Raw genomic sequence first — 16,417 nt, 5'->3', positions numbered from 1 at the left:
TTAACATGCCACCCTGTGGAAAATGTCCTGGGTTCAGTCAAACACTAACCCACAGTTCAACAAACAACCCATGGGTCAACAACAACCCAGTCAATATGTGGATCTGCCCATTGACAGGATTAAGATGACACCCAAGAAATAGGCTCAGTATAGGTTGGTGTCTCTTATAGACGGCCAACTGGTTATGTTTTAATTAAACACTCCACCTATGCCTTTCACAATCCTATGCTCTACCAGTTACATCCTTTAAAATATTCCCAGTAATGTCACTTAGCTGGCTCTCACCCCTTTGCACCCCCTTGTCAGTTGACATTGACTAATGCTGTCTAGCTAGGGCTTCTGGGCTGTGGGAATAGGGAGAAGGCAATTAGGACGTGACCCCACAGGACCTGCACCCTTATTCCCTCTGCAGAGATGTGGGTCAATGCATGTGTTTCATCATTGTTCCTTTGGTTGGTAGCAGGTAGAAACCTGTTCCCGGCTGCTGAGAGCAATAGAAATAAATGTGCTTAGAATTTTCAGTCCATTCGAGATGTTCCGTTAAAGCTATTGTTAAACCTGAAACCCCAAACACCTTCATTATTCGCGTATTGTACATGGAAGTAAATACCTGAATTGCAGGCATTTTCAAATTTTTAGAAAAGAAAGAGAATAAAATTACCTGCAAGTAGATACTTGTGTGTGTGTGTGTGTGTGTGTGTGTGTGTGTGTGTGTGTGTAATTAAAATGTCCATCAAAATTTAAGCCCACATGATAGATGGTGACAAGACTGCCAAATTTATCGGATTAATAAAACACGTCCAGATCTGTATCACAATGATGATTTCCTTCACAGAAGACGACTGCCTTGTTTTCCAGGATTAACAAAAGAAGCAACATCACAAGTTATCCAAAAGATCTGTATTACCTAGTTTGAATAAGAGATGAAATACATCAAGCACTTTAAATTATTGCTTAACAAAGAACAGTGACAGTCCTTGTAAAAGAAATAGAATATTTCATTTAGATTCTGTTTTAAGAAACATTGCTATCATTTGATCTGGCAAGCTGTTGTTATATAATGCCAGGAAAAATATCTTTGAAAGTAAGTCTTAAAACTCAGCAGAAGTTACATGGTTCTATTCTGCCTTCCTTTTTTATTATTGACAGAGGCAAGAAGACTGGACATGATGTAGACTTTTTGATTACTGTTCCGGGATCAAGGCAGGAAGAAGAACTGTTGCACTTAGTGATTGACTTTTGGAAAAAGCAGGTAGGACAAATTGTTGTAAGATCGCTACGTTCAGCACTCTCAACTTGATGAATATATGTAGATATTGGATACTTTATCTGCTCCAATCAACATTCCAGAAGTTATTTTTCAACCACACTTATTGGCTTGTGTTAATTTGTGAAGGACACTAAATAGGAAGGGATGCTAATTGCATTTTCCTGCCTCTCTTTGCTATTCCCTGGCTGTAAACGCTTAATTGCTCTGTTGTTTGCTAGAATGACCAGGGGATTCTCCTGCACAGGTTAATACATGGCTATTTTGGCTCTGAGGTCTATTTTCTCAGCAAAATCCAATCGTGTAACACTATGCCCCTGATTCTGACTTCATTCTCTGTGCCTCAGGATACTGAATGAGGAAACCGAGAAACTGCTTATCATCTAAAAACCAGCAAGATAACTCTATTAAAAGAACAAGCATGAATGAGTGGAAATATAAGATAGGGAATCAAGCAATACTGGTACCTGAGGGAGATGAGATAAACGCCAATATGAATGATGCTGTCACACCATACATTCTCTGACTAATGTGCCTTGGGTCACTAATGGGTCCCAGGGGATGGTCTGAAGGCACATGATGCAGCAATATTTGCTGAAGGTAAGTAGGTTGGAGCCTGGTCAGTCCCTGGATGGGAGACTAGCTGAGAACCCTATTTAACACTGCCTTGAGTTCTATTGTGGAAGAAAGAAGGAATGTAGATGATAACAATAAATGGATGCCCACTGCTTAATATGTGGCACTCCTGGAGGCTGCTTGAAACCAGGGTGTGGAGAATTCTCACGGAGCCACTGCCCTTGTGGGCCGAGGAGGATTTGTGATACAATGTTACTGGAAACTGCCTTCATAGGGCAGCTGCCCTTTTGTGTGGCGAAACCATCCACATGCACCATAAAGGCCATGTCATAATTCCAAGCCCTCCCACCGAGATGTGAGACAATAAAGAGGTTTGCTATGCAACCTACAAAGCTTTAATCAGTAAATGGACATCTCTTCACACCCGAAGAAAGTGTGGATGTTAGGAGCTATCTTCTAAGCTTAATTCGCTTAAAAAAGCAAGGCAGTTGCCTATCAACTGACTGGATGTTTTGTTGCAGTATTCAACAGGCCTTTTTCTGAATCTCTCCTTAAGTTGAAGCCTCTGCTGAATGGTCAACCTAGTGGAGGCCTCCCACCTCCTCTCAACTCCACCTACTTGACCTTGCAGCAGACTTTGGGGTTTGTCAAATCTGATGTTCCCTCCCTCTCTGACAGAGACTGAGGGCTCATCTACACCAAGCAGGATATTGCACCATGAAAGTGGTATGAAAGTGGTATATAAAAGGCAGGAGCCACACCAAGCAGGATATAGCGGTACGGAAGTGGTATATAGTATGTTTCAATGGGTCCCAACAGTTGGCAGTGCTCTTCAATACCACTATAAAGCTGTAGTGTGGTTCCTGTCTTTTATATACTGCTTTCATAGTGCAATATCCTGCTTGGTGTAGATGTGCCCTGAGTTCCCAGGGGGGAGGGGGAGGGTGATTTCAGAGCTTGGGCTTCCTGTCTGATAAGCTCCTGGGAAGATTCATCTTTGACTCTTGAAGTGTCTTAGAGAATTTCCTCCCTCACTTCTTGTCTAGTCTGGTGTTCATCTGCTTCTCCCCCTTCAGCTTCTGAGTCTGATTCAGGTTCCAAAACCTTGTCCCCTACACTACAGAGAACAGGCCTGATCCAGACAGGCCTCTATAGAGACAGAGACAGAGTTACTACCTACCACATGGTTTATCTCCGCTCTATAACCCAGGGTGCATTTTTTGTAATTATTTTTTTCAATTTATGAATTAAATTTTATTTTAAGAATTTTAAGCTCCTCCTTCATCTGCAAAGGATACCAGGGCAGATTAAAACCATAAAAACAAATACAATGTATCAACAATAAAATTACATCAATAAGAAGCATAAAAACAGTGAGCAAGCAAACAGTCAATCAATCTAAAATCAATTTGGACTGAATTTAAAGTTTATTTTTAGAAAATTTTAAAAAGCCTGGGCAAACAGAAACATTTTAATTTGGCACCAAAAAATACAGAATTGGTTCATATCTCCCTCAGGAGGGGATCCTACAATTCAGATATTAAAATTCCAGGTAAAGTACAATTTACTTTGTCCAATGAAAGTACAATTTATACATTACAATTCCAGGTAACGAAATTATAGATAGATAGATAGATAGATAGATAGATAGATAGATAGATAGATGTCTCAAGCTGTAGAAATAAATATATGAAAATTATCATCATCATTATAACATTAAATTCATTTAGAACATTTCGGAGTACTTGTATATCATGCACAACTAATCTCATTGCTTTAGTATTCAACAAATATTTTTTCTTACCCCATTTTCATTTGCTTAAATCAATGAATGCATATTGATCTGTATTTAAGGTGTTGCTCCATTTATCTCTCCTTAGACTCTGCATAGCATATAAATGGCATCCAAGTAAATAAAACTAGTGATGTGCCAAAAATTTCTCCTATGAAAATTTCAGCCATTCTCATTCAATTTGATAGAAAAGAAATTGCTTTCAAAAAGAAATTCAATGAAGAAGAAATTTCAGAGAAATTCTCATGGGCTTTGTTCAGGGTTCTAGTGCTTACCTTACTTATGAGATGGCTCAGGAGTGTGTAAGAATGTCCTCTCTTTCATTGTACAGTCATCAATCTGACTTCCTGTAGCCTTCTTGGCTTTCCGCCCAGGGAAAGACATCATAAATTTATTCCTCTCCTAAGGCCTTTTCAGATTAGGACATGCAGGCAGTTTAGGAGACTGTAGAGCAATGGTGAGATGTGTAATAGAAATAAAAATATAGACAGAATCTTCAGCCACCTTACAATGATTAGTTAAGGTCAAAAACACCACCAACAGAAATTCAAAATAAATTATAAAATGCCCTGAGAATGAGGCAGAAAAAAATGGAAGCCCCTTTCATGGGGAAAGAAAATGTTCAGGAAATTCCTGAGATTTTTCTTTTCTTACCCCCTGGAAATAAAAGGACACTTTTCAGAATTTTCTCCATGTTTTCTTCACCATTATTTTTTGAGATGTCTGTATTCCTTCCCCTCAATGCTCTGGTATATGGGGCATTGTGGGGAATTCAGACTGGAGGCCAGGCTACCAACACAGTTGAATGCTGTTGCCACTTGTAGTGGCAGTGCAGAAAAATAAAATAAAAAACCCACAGGGAAAAAAAAGAGAGAAGTTGTACTACAGCCTACCTGTGAGAAATTGTTGGAGAATTTCACCTCCCCCTAGAGAAATTCGATGAAATTGTCCCCCCAATTTCTCTACCCGCAATAGGGTGGACAATTTTGAGAGGCCACCAGTGCACAGCTCTAAATAAAAATCTGATATATTTGCCAGGTGATTGGGTACTTTAAATCAATAAGGTGTTTTTCCCCCATATTAGCAATGTCCCATACATTCCCATCACTCATACATTAATTCTTTAAAAATTTAAATATCAATGAAATACATTCCTATTATTTCCTTTTTCCAAGAATCTCATGGTGGTGTAGATAGTTCTCCTGATGCAAGCCCTTTACACTGCACCAGCATACGACATTTTGCCCTCTCACCAAAGTTAAGGGTCATAGTACTCAAGTTTGGTCATGGCAGAAAATCGCACAAGTGTCTCTCCCTGTAATTTCATTAACAATTTGCTACCCTTTCATTACTCTCAAAATTAGTTTCTTCTGATAGCTTTCTCACTCTGCCTAATGGTAGAGAAACAGCCCTGAGAGACAGCCACACGTTTGAAAAGTGTTTTGGCTGAATTTGTGGGAAAGGGTGTTGGGTGAGTTCTGTTGTCCCTATGCCTGGTCCATATGCATTGATCATCTTTATTTGTACATTGTTTACATATCTCAAGTTATAGTGATCAGTTCAAGGGAATCAGAAGGCTTTAGAATGTATAACTTTGAATGGTTGGTTCTTTGTGAAATATGGCTAATACTCTGGATTGAGCATTAGTTTATAGCTTATACATGCATAGGCTCTAAATGTTTGATCAGGGCTCCTGCATTTGCTTCAACATATAGTAATGTAATGTCTTATCTCAAATCCATAGTAGTTAATTTCATCCCTCTATTTTTTTCTTAATGGAAGTGCATCTTTTCATACAGGATTGATTTCTGCACAGCTGTAAAAATGGGGTTTCTCTTTGAGCAACTATATTTTACTATGAGGCAATGTTTTGCTATTTTTTCTTGAAAGCCTTTTCATTTTTCTTCATCTTTGTCTTCCATCCTGTATTAAATTATTGTTTGTCTGATATAATAATGGGAGTTTTGGACCCTTTGGGTTGCAAATGCAATGCAAAGCCACTTTGAATTCATTGAAGAAAAGCAGGGTATATATATATTTTCAAACAGATGGAGAAACCAAGTTCATTCAGAGATTTCAGACCCTCTTTAAGGGCTAACAGTATATGTATTGTTTTGGCAGCTGGTCAAGCTGTTTCTGCAATTCTTTTTGTCAGGCAGATTGCATGTTAATAGACCAAAATTGAAAATGTTCTACCCTTAAGGGCAGCCTAGAAATAATTTTAGATAGATAAATAGATTTGGCTGTTGGCTGCTTCCTTAATGGGGGTTAATGGTTGAGAGATATACACAAATCACACTGCAATGTTTGGAAGCAAAAGCTTATCAGAGCTAAGTGTCTATATACCATAGACACCATAGGACTGGGGAAAGCAGAATATGGATCTGGATTTATTGGTAAATCTCAGGATGGTTTGCAATAGATTGGCAAGAATTTCTGACTCCCAATTGTTTAACAATAGCATCAGTGCAATGATAATCTTCTTCTACATTATACTGCTGAAATGAAAAATGTCTGGGATAACAGGGAGTATAATTTTGAGTGGAAGGATCAGGTCTCGTACACAGCAGAAATTCCTGGGATCAGAATTCTTCTGTTCTAAGGGTGTATCTTTTTTACCAGACTCCAGTTAGTAGATCTCAGGGTTCTAGTAAAAGCAAAGCAAAGTAGATACAAATTCAATACCACAAATTGGAATTCTGCCCATCCCTGCCATAAGATTTCTATGGGTTGGATCCAGTGGTGTCCTTGGGCGGGCAGCCCAGGCCTGCTGGCAGCAGCGCATAAGCAGTCCATACCTACCACTGGCAACTGCGATGTAGCACTGCTGAGAACATGTGCCAAAACATGTGGAAATGTTCGTTTCTGGAGGAGGCCAGTCATGTTCCTTCCAGAAACGAGCATTTCCATTCATTTTGGAAGTGCTACATTGCAGCACCAGCAGTCAGGTCTGTGTTGGTGCCCCCTGCTGGCAACAATCCAACCATATGTGTGCGAAGAAACAGCATTTATTTTTCCTGGAATGTGGGGAAATAGACAGAGCTGTGAGCTAAAGACTGGGGGTGTCATGGGGGACAGTCTGCCTGTCCCCGGGGAGCTGATGTGACACAGCAGATTTGTTGCCTGGCAGAGTGCACATGCTGCTTGCATCCACTTCTACTCTACTTGCGTATCTATAGATAAACCGAACATTGCAAATAAACCTTAAACCTCCAATCAATGCTCTCTCTTCCAATGGAAGCTAAGCCCAGGCAGTGCTGCTCCTGGCACTTCTCACTGGGAAGTGTGGAGTATGTAACAGTATTATTGTTGTTCTTACCAACAATTTGAAGGAGAAAGCCTAATGAAACCTTTTGAAACCTTTATTTCTAAATGTCTTAGTCATGGTTTTAAGTACTTTTTGTTTTGGGAAGCATGGCAAAGGTGACAGCCTCAAAGGCAATCAACTTGAACATTTTTCTACTCGAGACACCCTTCTCTCCTTGCCTTTGTAACACTGCATATCTCGATGGGGTGTTCATACATTCTTATGTTTTACTCTTGTATCTCTTGGATGGCTCAAGGGGGTGAGACTCCTCGTCTGTTAGCTGTTCTGTATATATTATGAATAGCCAAGGGTGGGATTCCTTTGCATCTATTATGACTCCTAACCAGAAGTGAATGAATATCAATAATACTTCATTCTCAGTTCCCTCTGGGTATCCCTTTTAAGCAAGGCTTGTCTTGCTTGTTGCAAGATTCAAGCTGCTCCATCCTGTTGGCCTCTACTTTACTACTTTACATCGTATCTCTTTGAACTTGAATACTTGTCTCAAGAGCTGAATCTCCCATTTTAGCTCTCTATCTCTTATTTTATCTCCACATTCCCCGACTTGAATCTATCTGTAGTGGATCCACTCTAATTCAGCTCACAGGCCTGTTTGTTAACTCAGAGCTGCTGTATCTTTTCTTACCAGATTTGTCATTATTTGAAGGATTACCTCCTCTTTCACCCAAACCTTCAGCCATCTCAAATAGGGATGGACAAATCTGTCAGTTTCACTTTTTCCCACATTCACATGTTTTTTTAAATCTCAAATTCTTTCTGCCCTGTTTATAAAGACATTTGTGAATTTTGGTAAGTTCTTACAAAGAAAAAACACACACCTCAAACTGAACAGTATTTTTAACCACCGGTATGTGCTGCTGTTATATGGCCAGGGGGGCATTTTCCATCAATTTTTAGTATGCATAACAAGTTATGGTCAGTGTATCAGAAATGTAGGGCTTAAGTAGGGATGTATGAGAAATTCGTTACAGTTTGTTTTTGATCAGAATTTACCTAGTTTTTATCTTCCACAGTGATCATGGTCTCAGACGCAATGTGTGGTCAAAGTTCGTACATTTCTGAGCTTGCGTTGTGATTCATGGATTCCCAAAACATATTTGATAGCATGCATACATTTGAAAAATGTGCACACATATACTTCAATCAATGGTAGATGAATGTGTACATTGTAAAGATGAGCACAGGAAAAATACACACAAAAATACACACAGATTTTAATGCGAAAACAAAACAAACAACAACAACAATCCAAAGCTGGCAATTTGATACAGATTTGAATTGGCCCCTGTCTGTACGACAACGGGATTGCTCCTCATTGAATATAAACCTGAATTTTCATTGATTTGAATCTAGGCAAAGAGTGTCACAGTGCAGCAGCAACAGCAATTTATCTCCTGATTTTTTTTTGTAGTGCAGTTAATGCGCACATACGCAAATACGATGCTACGATACTACGGAGGAGAGAGGAGCGAAGCTATAAATTTTAACAGTGGACCTCTGCAGATTCATATAAGAGAAAAACCGAGGGGGGGGGAAAGGAATGAGGCAGCAAAGGAGGACACGAAGGGGGTGGGGAGCAGCGTGTTGCAAAGGACAACCCTCCAAAAAGAAAACGGAGGCTTTTCTCCAAGGAGCAAGTTGGGGACTGAACACGTCTCCTCCCTCTGGCTGCCTATTCCCCCCTCTTTGTTTTAATATTATAAGCTTTATCTGCAGAGCTCCGTAGAATCATATAATTTAAAATGAAAACAGTGGGAAGGAGCCAGGGAGCCAGAGGAGGACTCGATAGGTGGGAAGGCGGGAAATTGGTCAATCACTTTGCCCTGCCGTGAAAGCTACGCCCACATGTCAAAATGCGATTTATCTCCCCCAACGACACATACTGTAAGTATAACGCGGTGCAAACTCGGACATTGATCCAAAAGTCATGGTAAATCGCAACTACGAATATGTGCATTATCGTGCTAAAAACCCAGCGCTATGGCGAATGGATGGCTGTGTCATGTGTCCTGAAATGCAAATCTGCGCATTTAGGTCAGGTTAAAGAACCTGTATAGACATCCCCCTGGAACAATCTTCAGGTGGGAACTCAGAGAACTTTTGGTGAGCTTAAGTTTTGTTTATCCCTAGACTTAAGCCTTAAAAGCTTTTATGGGGTCCAGAGATATTAATATAATCTGCTCTTAGCAAACCACTTCTAAAACCATTATGATTTCAGAGATGCGTAGGTGAAGAGTTGAACCTAGGATTAAAAAATATCCAAGGGCAGAAAGACAGAATATGCCATAGCAAAATGATCTTACAGCTAGGAAAAGTTGAAACCAATTCTTTTATTCCTGTCCTAGGAAGATTTGTAATGCATAAACCTGCTTCACCACCTCATCTCAGTGCTGTGTCAGTTCTCATAACCCCTTTTCCAACCATCAGGGCTAAAGACATTAGCTGTCAACAAAATGAAAAAGCAAAAAAATGAAAAGAAGAATTATATTCTTCCTGCCTTTTCTAAAAATAAATAAATAAAAATACCTTTGATTTCTATACAAATGGAAAGAACTTTTATACTTGTGACAGCAAGCCTGTCTCTGTATTAACTCCTTTCCTGCTTTTGTGCAGCTGCTTCAAAGCATAAAATGCATCAAAGAATGTCGCTAAGGTCACAGTGTTGACTTTCTTTCAGCTGCTTTTTAGGAGAAAGTATTCGGCAGTATTTAACTTGCAAACTATGGATAAACCTACCCCCTCCCAGAAGCTCTGTAGTTTGGAAGTATGCCTTTTAACATTGCCAAATCCTCCTAAAAGCTGTTGAAAACAAATGGGGTAAGTCAACACAATGATGCTTTTTGATGTGGCATCATTGGGGATAAGTGAGTCTAGGAACATGCAAAAAAAAAAAAGAGAGAGAGAGAGAGAGAGAGAGAGAGAGAGAGAGAGAGAGAATCTCTTCACAACTTAAAAAGGGGAACCATAAAACAGAGAAGCTGCATTGCCATCAATAGATTATCTTTTATAATTATTATTTTAAACATGCTTCATTGGCCTTATAGAATGACTTTACTGTGGGCTGCACTTTAGAATGGTATAGATTAGCCATTAGTGTACACTGACGCACAATGAAACAAATGTAAGAAATCCTGGAATATTTCAATATATCAGTAAAGATAGTACAGGGAAACCATGGCCTTAGCTAGAACTAAGGTTTATCCCGAGATCGTCCTGGGGCCATCCCTGTTCATGTGAGGAAGGAAGGCCAGGCTACAAGAGAAGAGTATAGACAGGTGGCGCAGAAGTGCTGAAATGGTGTCAGGAAGGCTAAAGATGACAATGAGCTGAGATTAGCGAGGGATGCTAAAAGCAATAAAAAGGCTTTCTTTAGATACGTGAGTAGTAAAAGACAGAGGAAAGAAATGGTGGTTCAACTGCTTAATGAGGATGGCAAATTGATAACAGATGACAAAGAAAAGGCTGAAATGCTCAATTCCTACTTTGCCTCAGTCTTCTTCCAAAATCAGGTCTATGACCCCCCCTGGAAAAAGTGAAGCAGAAGTTGAGGGGGCAGGATTACAGTTTGAGTTTGATAAACAAATGGTCAAAGAACACCTAATTTCCTTGAATGAGTTCAAATCTCCAGGGCCCGATGAACTGCATCCTAGAGTAATGAAGGAGCTAGCAGAAGAACTCTCAGAACCTTTGTCTATTATCTTTGCAAAATCATGGAAGACGGGTGAGGTGCCGGACGACTGGAGGAGGGCTAACGTTATCCCTATCTTCAAAAAGGGCAAAAAGGAGGAACCTGGGAACTACAGACCAGTCAGTCTGATATCCATCCCTGGGAAAATTCTGGAGCAGATTATAAAGAAGTCAATCTGTAAACACCTTGAAATCAATGTGGTGATCACTAGAAGCCAACATGGATTTGTCAAGAACAAGTCCTGTCAGACTAATTTGATCTCATTTTTTGATAGGGTAACCTCCCTTGTGGACTGTGGGAATGCTGTGGATGTCATATATCTTGACTTCAGCAAAGCTTTTGACAAAGTACCACATGACATTCTGATTAACAAACTAGCTAAAGGTGGGCTAGATGGAACAACTATTAGGTGGATTCACAGTTGGCTACAGAATCGGACTCAAAGAGTACTTATCAAGGGAACCTTCTCAAACTGGGGAGAGGCAACGAGTGGGATCAGTCCTGGGCCCAGCGCTCTTCAACATTTTTATTAATGATTTGGACGAGGAGGTGCAGGGAACGCTGATCAAATTTGCAGATGACACAAAATTGGGTGGGATAGCTAATACCCTGGAAGACAGAAACAAACTTCAAAGTGATCTTGATAGGCTGGAGTGCTGGGCTGAAAACAACAGAATGAAATTTAATAGGGATAAATGCCAAGTTCTACATTTAGGAAATAGAAACCAAATGCACAGTTACAAGATGGGGGATAGTTGGCTCAGCAATACTACAAAGGAGAAGGATATTGGAATTGTTGTAGATCACAAGCTGAATATGAGCCAACAGTGCGATATGGCTGCAAGAAAGGCAAATGCTATTTTGGGCTGCATTAATAGAAGTATAGCTTCCAAATCACGTGAGGTATTGGTTCCTCTCTATTCGGCCCTGGTTAGGCCTCATCTAGAGTATTGTGTCCAGTTCTGGGCTCCACAATTCAAGAAGGACGCAGACAAGCTGGCGCGTGTTCAGAGGAGGGCAACCAGGATGATCAGGGGTCTGGAAACAAAGCCCTATGAAGAGAGACTGAAACAACTGGGCATGTTTAGCCTGGAGAAGAGAAGATTGAGGAGACATGATAGCACTCTTCAAATACTTAAAAGGTTGTCACACAGAGGAGGGCCAGGATCTCTTCTCGATCCTCCCAGAGTACAGGACACGGAATAATGGGCTCAAGTTAAAGGAAGCCAGATTCCAGCTGGACATCAGGAAAAACTTCCTGACTGTTAGATCAGTACGACAATGGAATCAGTTACCTAGGGAGGTTGTGGGCTCTCCCACAGTAGAGGCATTCAAGAGGCAGTTGGACAACCATCTGTCAGGTATGCTTTAGAGCGGATTCCTACATTGAGCAGGGGGTTGGACTCGATGGCCTTGTAGGCCCCTTCCAACTCTGCTATTCTATGATTCTATGAAATGACATACAGGAGATCCCAGAAGCAGGCAGGGATGACCCCGGGATTATCCCGGGATAAACCTTAGGCCTAGCTAAGGCCCATGTCTCAGGGAGATGGTATCACAACTGAAATACTCCTGTAGTTCAGTGGGGGAAATAAATATTTTTAATAGTCTGTGGCTGTCAGAAGCTGTTGTGATCCATGGACAGCTGCCCTGGGTGGTGAGCCACTGAACTGCAGGTAGAAACTTCTCACTGAAGTATCCTAAGGCCCATCTTACACTGACTCTACTCACCCAGGCTGGTGATTGGCTTTTCTTGGACAGGAGGGAGTATAATAAGACTTCCTATTCCAGTTGAGCCTTCTTTAAGTAACAAAGTCTTCCTGAGCTCTGATGTGTTCCTCTGACCTTGGTTGATCTTTGGTTGTTCTTACTACTAACCTGCCCAATGTTAGTCCTACTTACAGTAAACCTATTGAGATAAATGGGACTTAAGTTAGATTAACACTGGATACAACCTCCATGGCTTCCAGCTCCTGTACCAGTTTTCAGAGTGTTGCCCACAACAAGGTCCTGACAGTGGCATAGGAAAAGAGTCTTCTAAGAGATCTGGACTGAACTATTGCTGCTGGAATTGGAGGTAACACCCAGAATTAAGTTTGAGGATTGTAGTTCTGTCACTTCCGAATTCTCAGACAAATGTTTTGGGCTTATTAAAGCATTCACTAGGCCAGGGGTAGTAACTTGTGGCTCTCCAAATGTTTTGGCATACATACACCAACGAGAATTATGCATTATAATGATATCTGCATTCTCATGATATTTCAAACTTCTTGAACCAAAAAATCATGTTCTATGTTTACAAAATATCCTCCTTCTCCTCCTCTTTCTCCTCATCCTCATTATCATCATATTTCCTTCTCACCCAAGAACTCCTAAGTGGGTTACTGTGATTTAAAAATTAATAATACAACAATCAAAGCAATGGAACAATATCAATGCTAATTTTAACTTTCCATTGTAAAACCATCTGAATTCCTGCTATATTTTGCCCAAACCATCTGCTTTCTTAGACAAGACTCACAATAACATGGTTTATATATGGTAAAGTGCATGCAACAGTACTGTGACAAATGAAGAAGTAATATTTGTAGGAGGATCCATTTGCCTCGCAGAGACAGTGTGGGAAGGAGAGCAATCTTTTGTTGTTAAGATGGCTGGTTGTAGTTTGGGGCGCTAGGCCTGTTTTGCTTTACACTAAAATAAATGCATTAAGTTAATTCCAAAGATGTTTTGTCTGTTCCTAGTGGAAACCAGAGAACACAATTGACTCTGCATTGCAGCATTTTCAACAGTTATTAGATGCTCTGACTAAATAGAATCTTTATGTTAAGAAACAGTGTACTCTTGATATTGATGCTGCAGACAAGCAACAGATCATGGCCATGCCTTTATGGCCTGCTCATAGCTGGCCACTTTCAGAGATGGAGTGCAGTCAAAACTTTGGGTCTGCTCCACTCTATTTTTTTGCTTTCTTGATGTATACTACCATACAGTGATTTCTGGCCCTGGTTTTCCAGGCTCTGTCCCTCGAAGGAGCTTAGAAGGAGACATTGATTTGCCTTTTTCTGTTGCATGTAATATGCTTGCTCTGAAAGAAACTATGGAGCATAATATCAAAAGTAATGGCCATTGAAAGTCAATGGCAGTTTCTCAGCTGGATAATGCCTTTGATTTTGTAAGCTTAGACCTTGGATTCCAAATCAATGCCTTGAGGCCTATCGAAAATCTATAGGCTTTTAGCTATTGTCTTCAAAGTACTCTGAAAACAATGTCAGCTAAGTACGTGTCCAAGGAACTCTTGAGTTCTCTGAGCTTCAATCTTCTAAAATCATTGATACACAGGCGTGATTTTCATAGCACTGCTGTAATATCACTAGGGCTACCTGTATTCTGTGCTAAAATACTATTCAGTAACAAGGCAAGCTGAGTTTTGCAACCTTGGCAGGATCTACACTTATGCTTTAAAACATTAAGGAAGGGTTACGATTACTTACTGGGTCACATATTGCTACTTTTTAAATGTTTTATCTTCGTTGTATTTCCCTTCCTTCTTTCATTGTATTTTTTCTTTTGTTACATTTTAAAAGCGTTGCTCGACATCGTATGTGCCCCCTTACTTCATTATTGTTTTGTCTCACTGATATTTCAAACGTCGATGTTCAGCCAATTGCTTTCCTGGGGGCGTGTATACTGCCTTTTGGCGCCAAAAACAACAGCTTCCTGCATTTCTCCTCGTGTTAATGGGGGGGGGGAGGGTGAAGGCAAGAGAATAGGAAGTGGGCGGATCACTGGAACAAACGCCGAAAAGTAACTCCTTGCTAGAGTGACACAAGATATCGTGTGTTCTGCTTTGTTGTTGTTTATTCGTTCAGTCGCTTCCGACTCTTCGTGACTTCATGGACCAGCCCACGCCAGAGCTTTCTGTTGGCCGTCGCCACCCCTAGCTCCCCCAAGGCCAAGTCCGTCACCTCCAGAATATCATCCATCCATCTTGCCATGGTCGGCCCCTCTTCCTTTTGCCTTCCACTTTCCCTAGCATCAGCATCTTCTCCAGGGTATCCTGTCTTCTCATTATGTGGCCAAAGTACTTCAGTTTTGCCTTTAATACCATTCCCTCAAGTGAGCAGTCTGGCTTTATTTCCTGGAGTATGGACTGGTTTGATCTTCTTGCAGTCCAAGGCACTCTCAGAATTCTGCTTTAATGATTTACTAATGTCAAAGCGAAAGGTAAGTAACGCTTTAATCCCTGAGTGTGCCCCGTGACGATTAAAAATGACCCAAATTATAATGTTTCCAGTAGTAGGAAAAAACGTTATATGCACTAGTGTAGATCGGCTCCTTATCATTCATGCACATTGGGTAAATTTGTATAATTTCCATTATTTTACAAACTTGGGAATGTTATATATTGCATAGTTTATTCTAGCTTGGCTACTTGAGGTGGTGGCAGCTACGCAGGGGACTGACGCTCTGCTGCAGAAATTTTATTCAGCCGCCCTTGAGATTTCAGCAGGCATTATCCACATAAGTCAAGCGCATCTTCACAGCAATGAGGGCTAGAAAGTATTTTTTAAAAGAAAATTCTAGTTCTCAGGAAAATGAACTCTTTACCACATTCTGCATTATCTCTGTGCTCTTGCAGTGGTGTGCCAGTGATATGTTGATATCACCGCATTACACACCTATGGTAGGGTGACCATATGAAGAGGAGGACAGGGCTCCTGTATCTTTAACAGTTGCATTGAAAAGGAAATTTCAGCAGGTGTCATTTGTATATATGGGGAACCTGGGGAAATTTCCTCTTCATCACAACAGTTAAAGCTGCAGGTGCCCTGCCCTCTTTTAAATCTGGTCTCTCTAGTATAGCTCCTGCAGCTTTAACTGTTGTGATGAAGGAATTTCACCAGTTTCTCCATATATACAAATGACACCTGCTGAAATTTCCTTTTCAATACAACTGTTAAAGATACAGGAGCCCTGTCCTCCTTTTCTTATGGTCACCCTAATAGTCTATGGCTCTTAATTCCCCCCCACACACCCTTGTTGACCATTAAAGTCAGACCATTAAAAATTGAAGTCAGTTTTGGTTTGGCTTTGTTAATATTTTCAAATTCTTGGGTTTAATTCCAATATGAACATCCACTAGAAAAATGCCTTTTCCCTTGGCCTATACTTGGAGAACCACATGCTAGGGACAAAGTAAATGCAGGATATAGAAGTGTCAATCCAGAAACGTTTCTCCTGTTCCTCCCCAATCCATCTCTCATCCTTCTTTTGTTAAGGCTGATGTTATAGGAAATTCTTCTACCCAGAATTATTACACATATCCATGATAGTCATGCTCTACAACTCTCTCCGCAATGGATAGAGCACTCTTCCCAAATCTGTTGAGTTGGATTATAATCCCCAGCATCCCCAGCCAGTGTGGCCTAGCCAGATTTAGTCCAGCACATCTGGAGGGTGCCAGCTTGGGGAAGGCTTGAACAGAGCAATGCCTGTAATGCTCAAGCAAAACTGGCCATGCAATATAAAATAATTTAATTTATTGGAACTGTGTTGAAATTTGCCATCTCAGTTTTAAATTCACTGCAGTCCTAATTTAAGTGTTGTCATTTTTTAAAGCTGTGTTCCGGGGAGCTTGGAGTTGTGGGGGTGTGCAGGGCCAGATCTACACTAGTCTTATAATGTTGCTAGTGTCACTTTCTAACGTGGTTCTCTGTATCGGTTCTCTGTAGCTGTAACGTTACTGCAGGGCACATTGTTAAA

General features: G+C 40.6%; 1 protein-coding gene across 1 annotated transcript in view; it reads left to right on the top strand.

The window, feature by feature from the left end:
- Positions 1-16,417, top strand: part of DNTT (DNA nucleotidylexotransferase) — a 138,090-nt gene that overhangs the window by 86,403 nt on the left and 35,270 nt on the right. The window contains exon 10 of the mRNA XM_063131606.1: positions 1,150-1,252. Coding sequence (XP_062987676.1) covers positions 1,150-1,252 — 103 coding nt within the window. The remainder of the gene's footprint in view (positions 1-1,149; positions 1,253-16,417) is intronic.

Source organism: Elgaria multicarinata, chromosome 8, assembly GCF_023053635.1.
Source record: "Elgaria multicarinata webbii isolate HBS135686 ecotype San Diego chromosome 8, rElgMul1.1.pri, whole genome shotgun sequence".
Lineage (NCBI taxonomy): Eukaryota > Metazoa > Chordata > Lepidosauria > Squamata > Anguidae > Elgaria > Elgaria multicarinata.
Note: the sequence above shows the minus strand (reverse complement) of the source record. Positions and strands in the feature narration are given on the sequence as shown.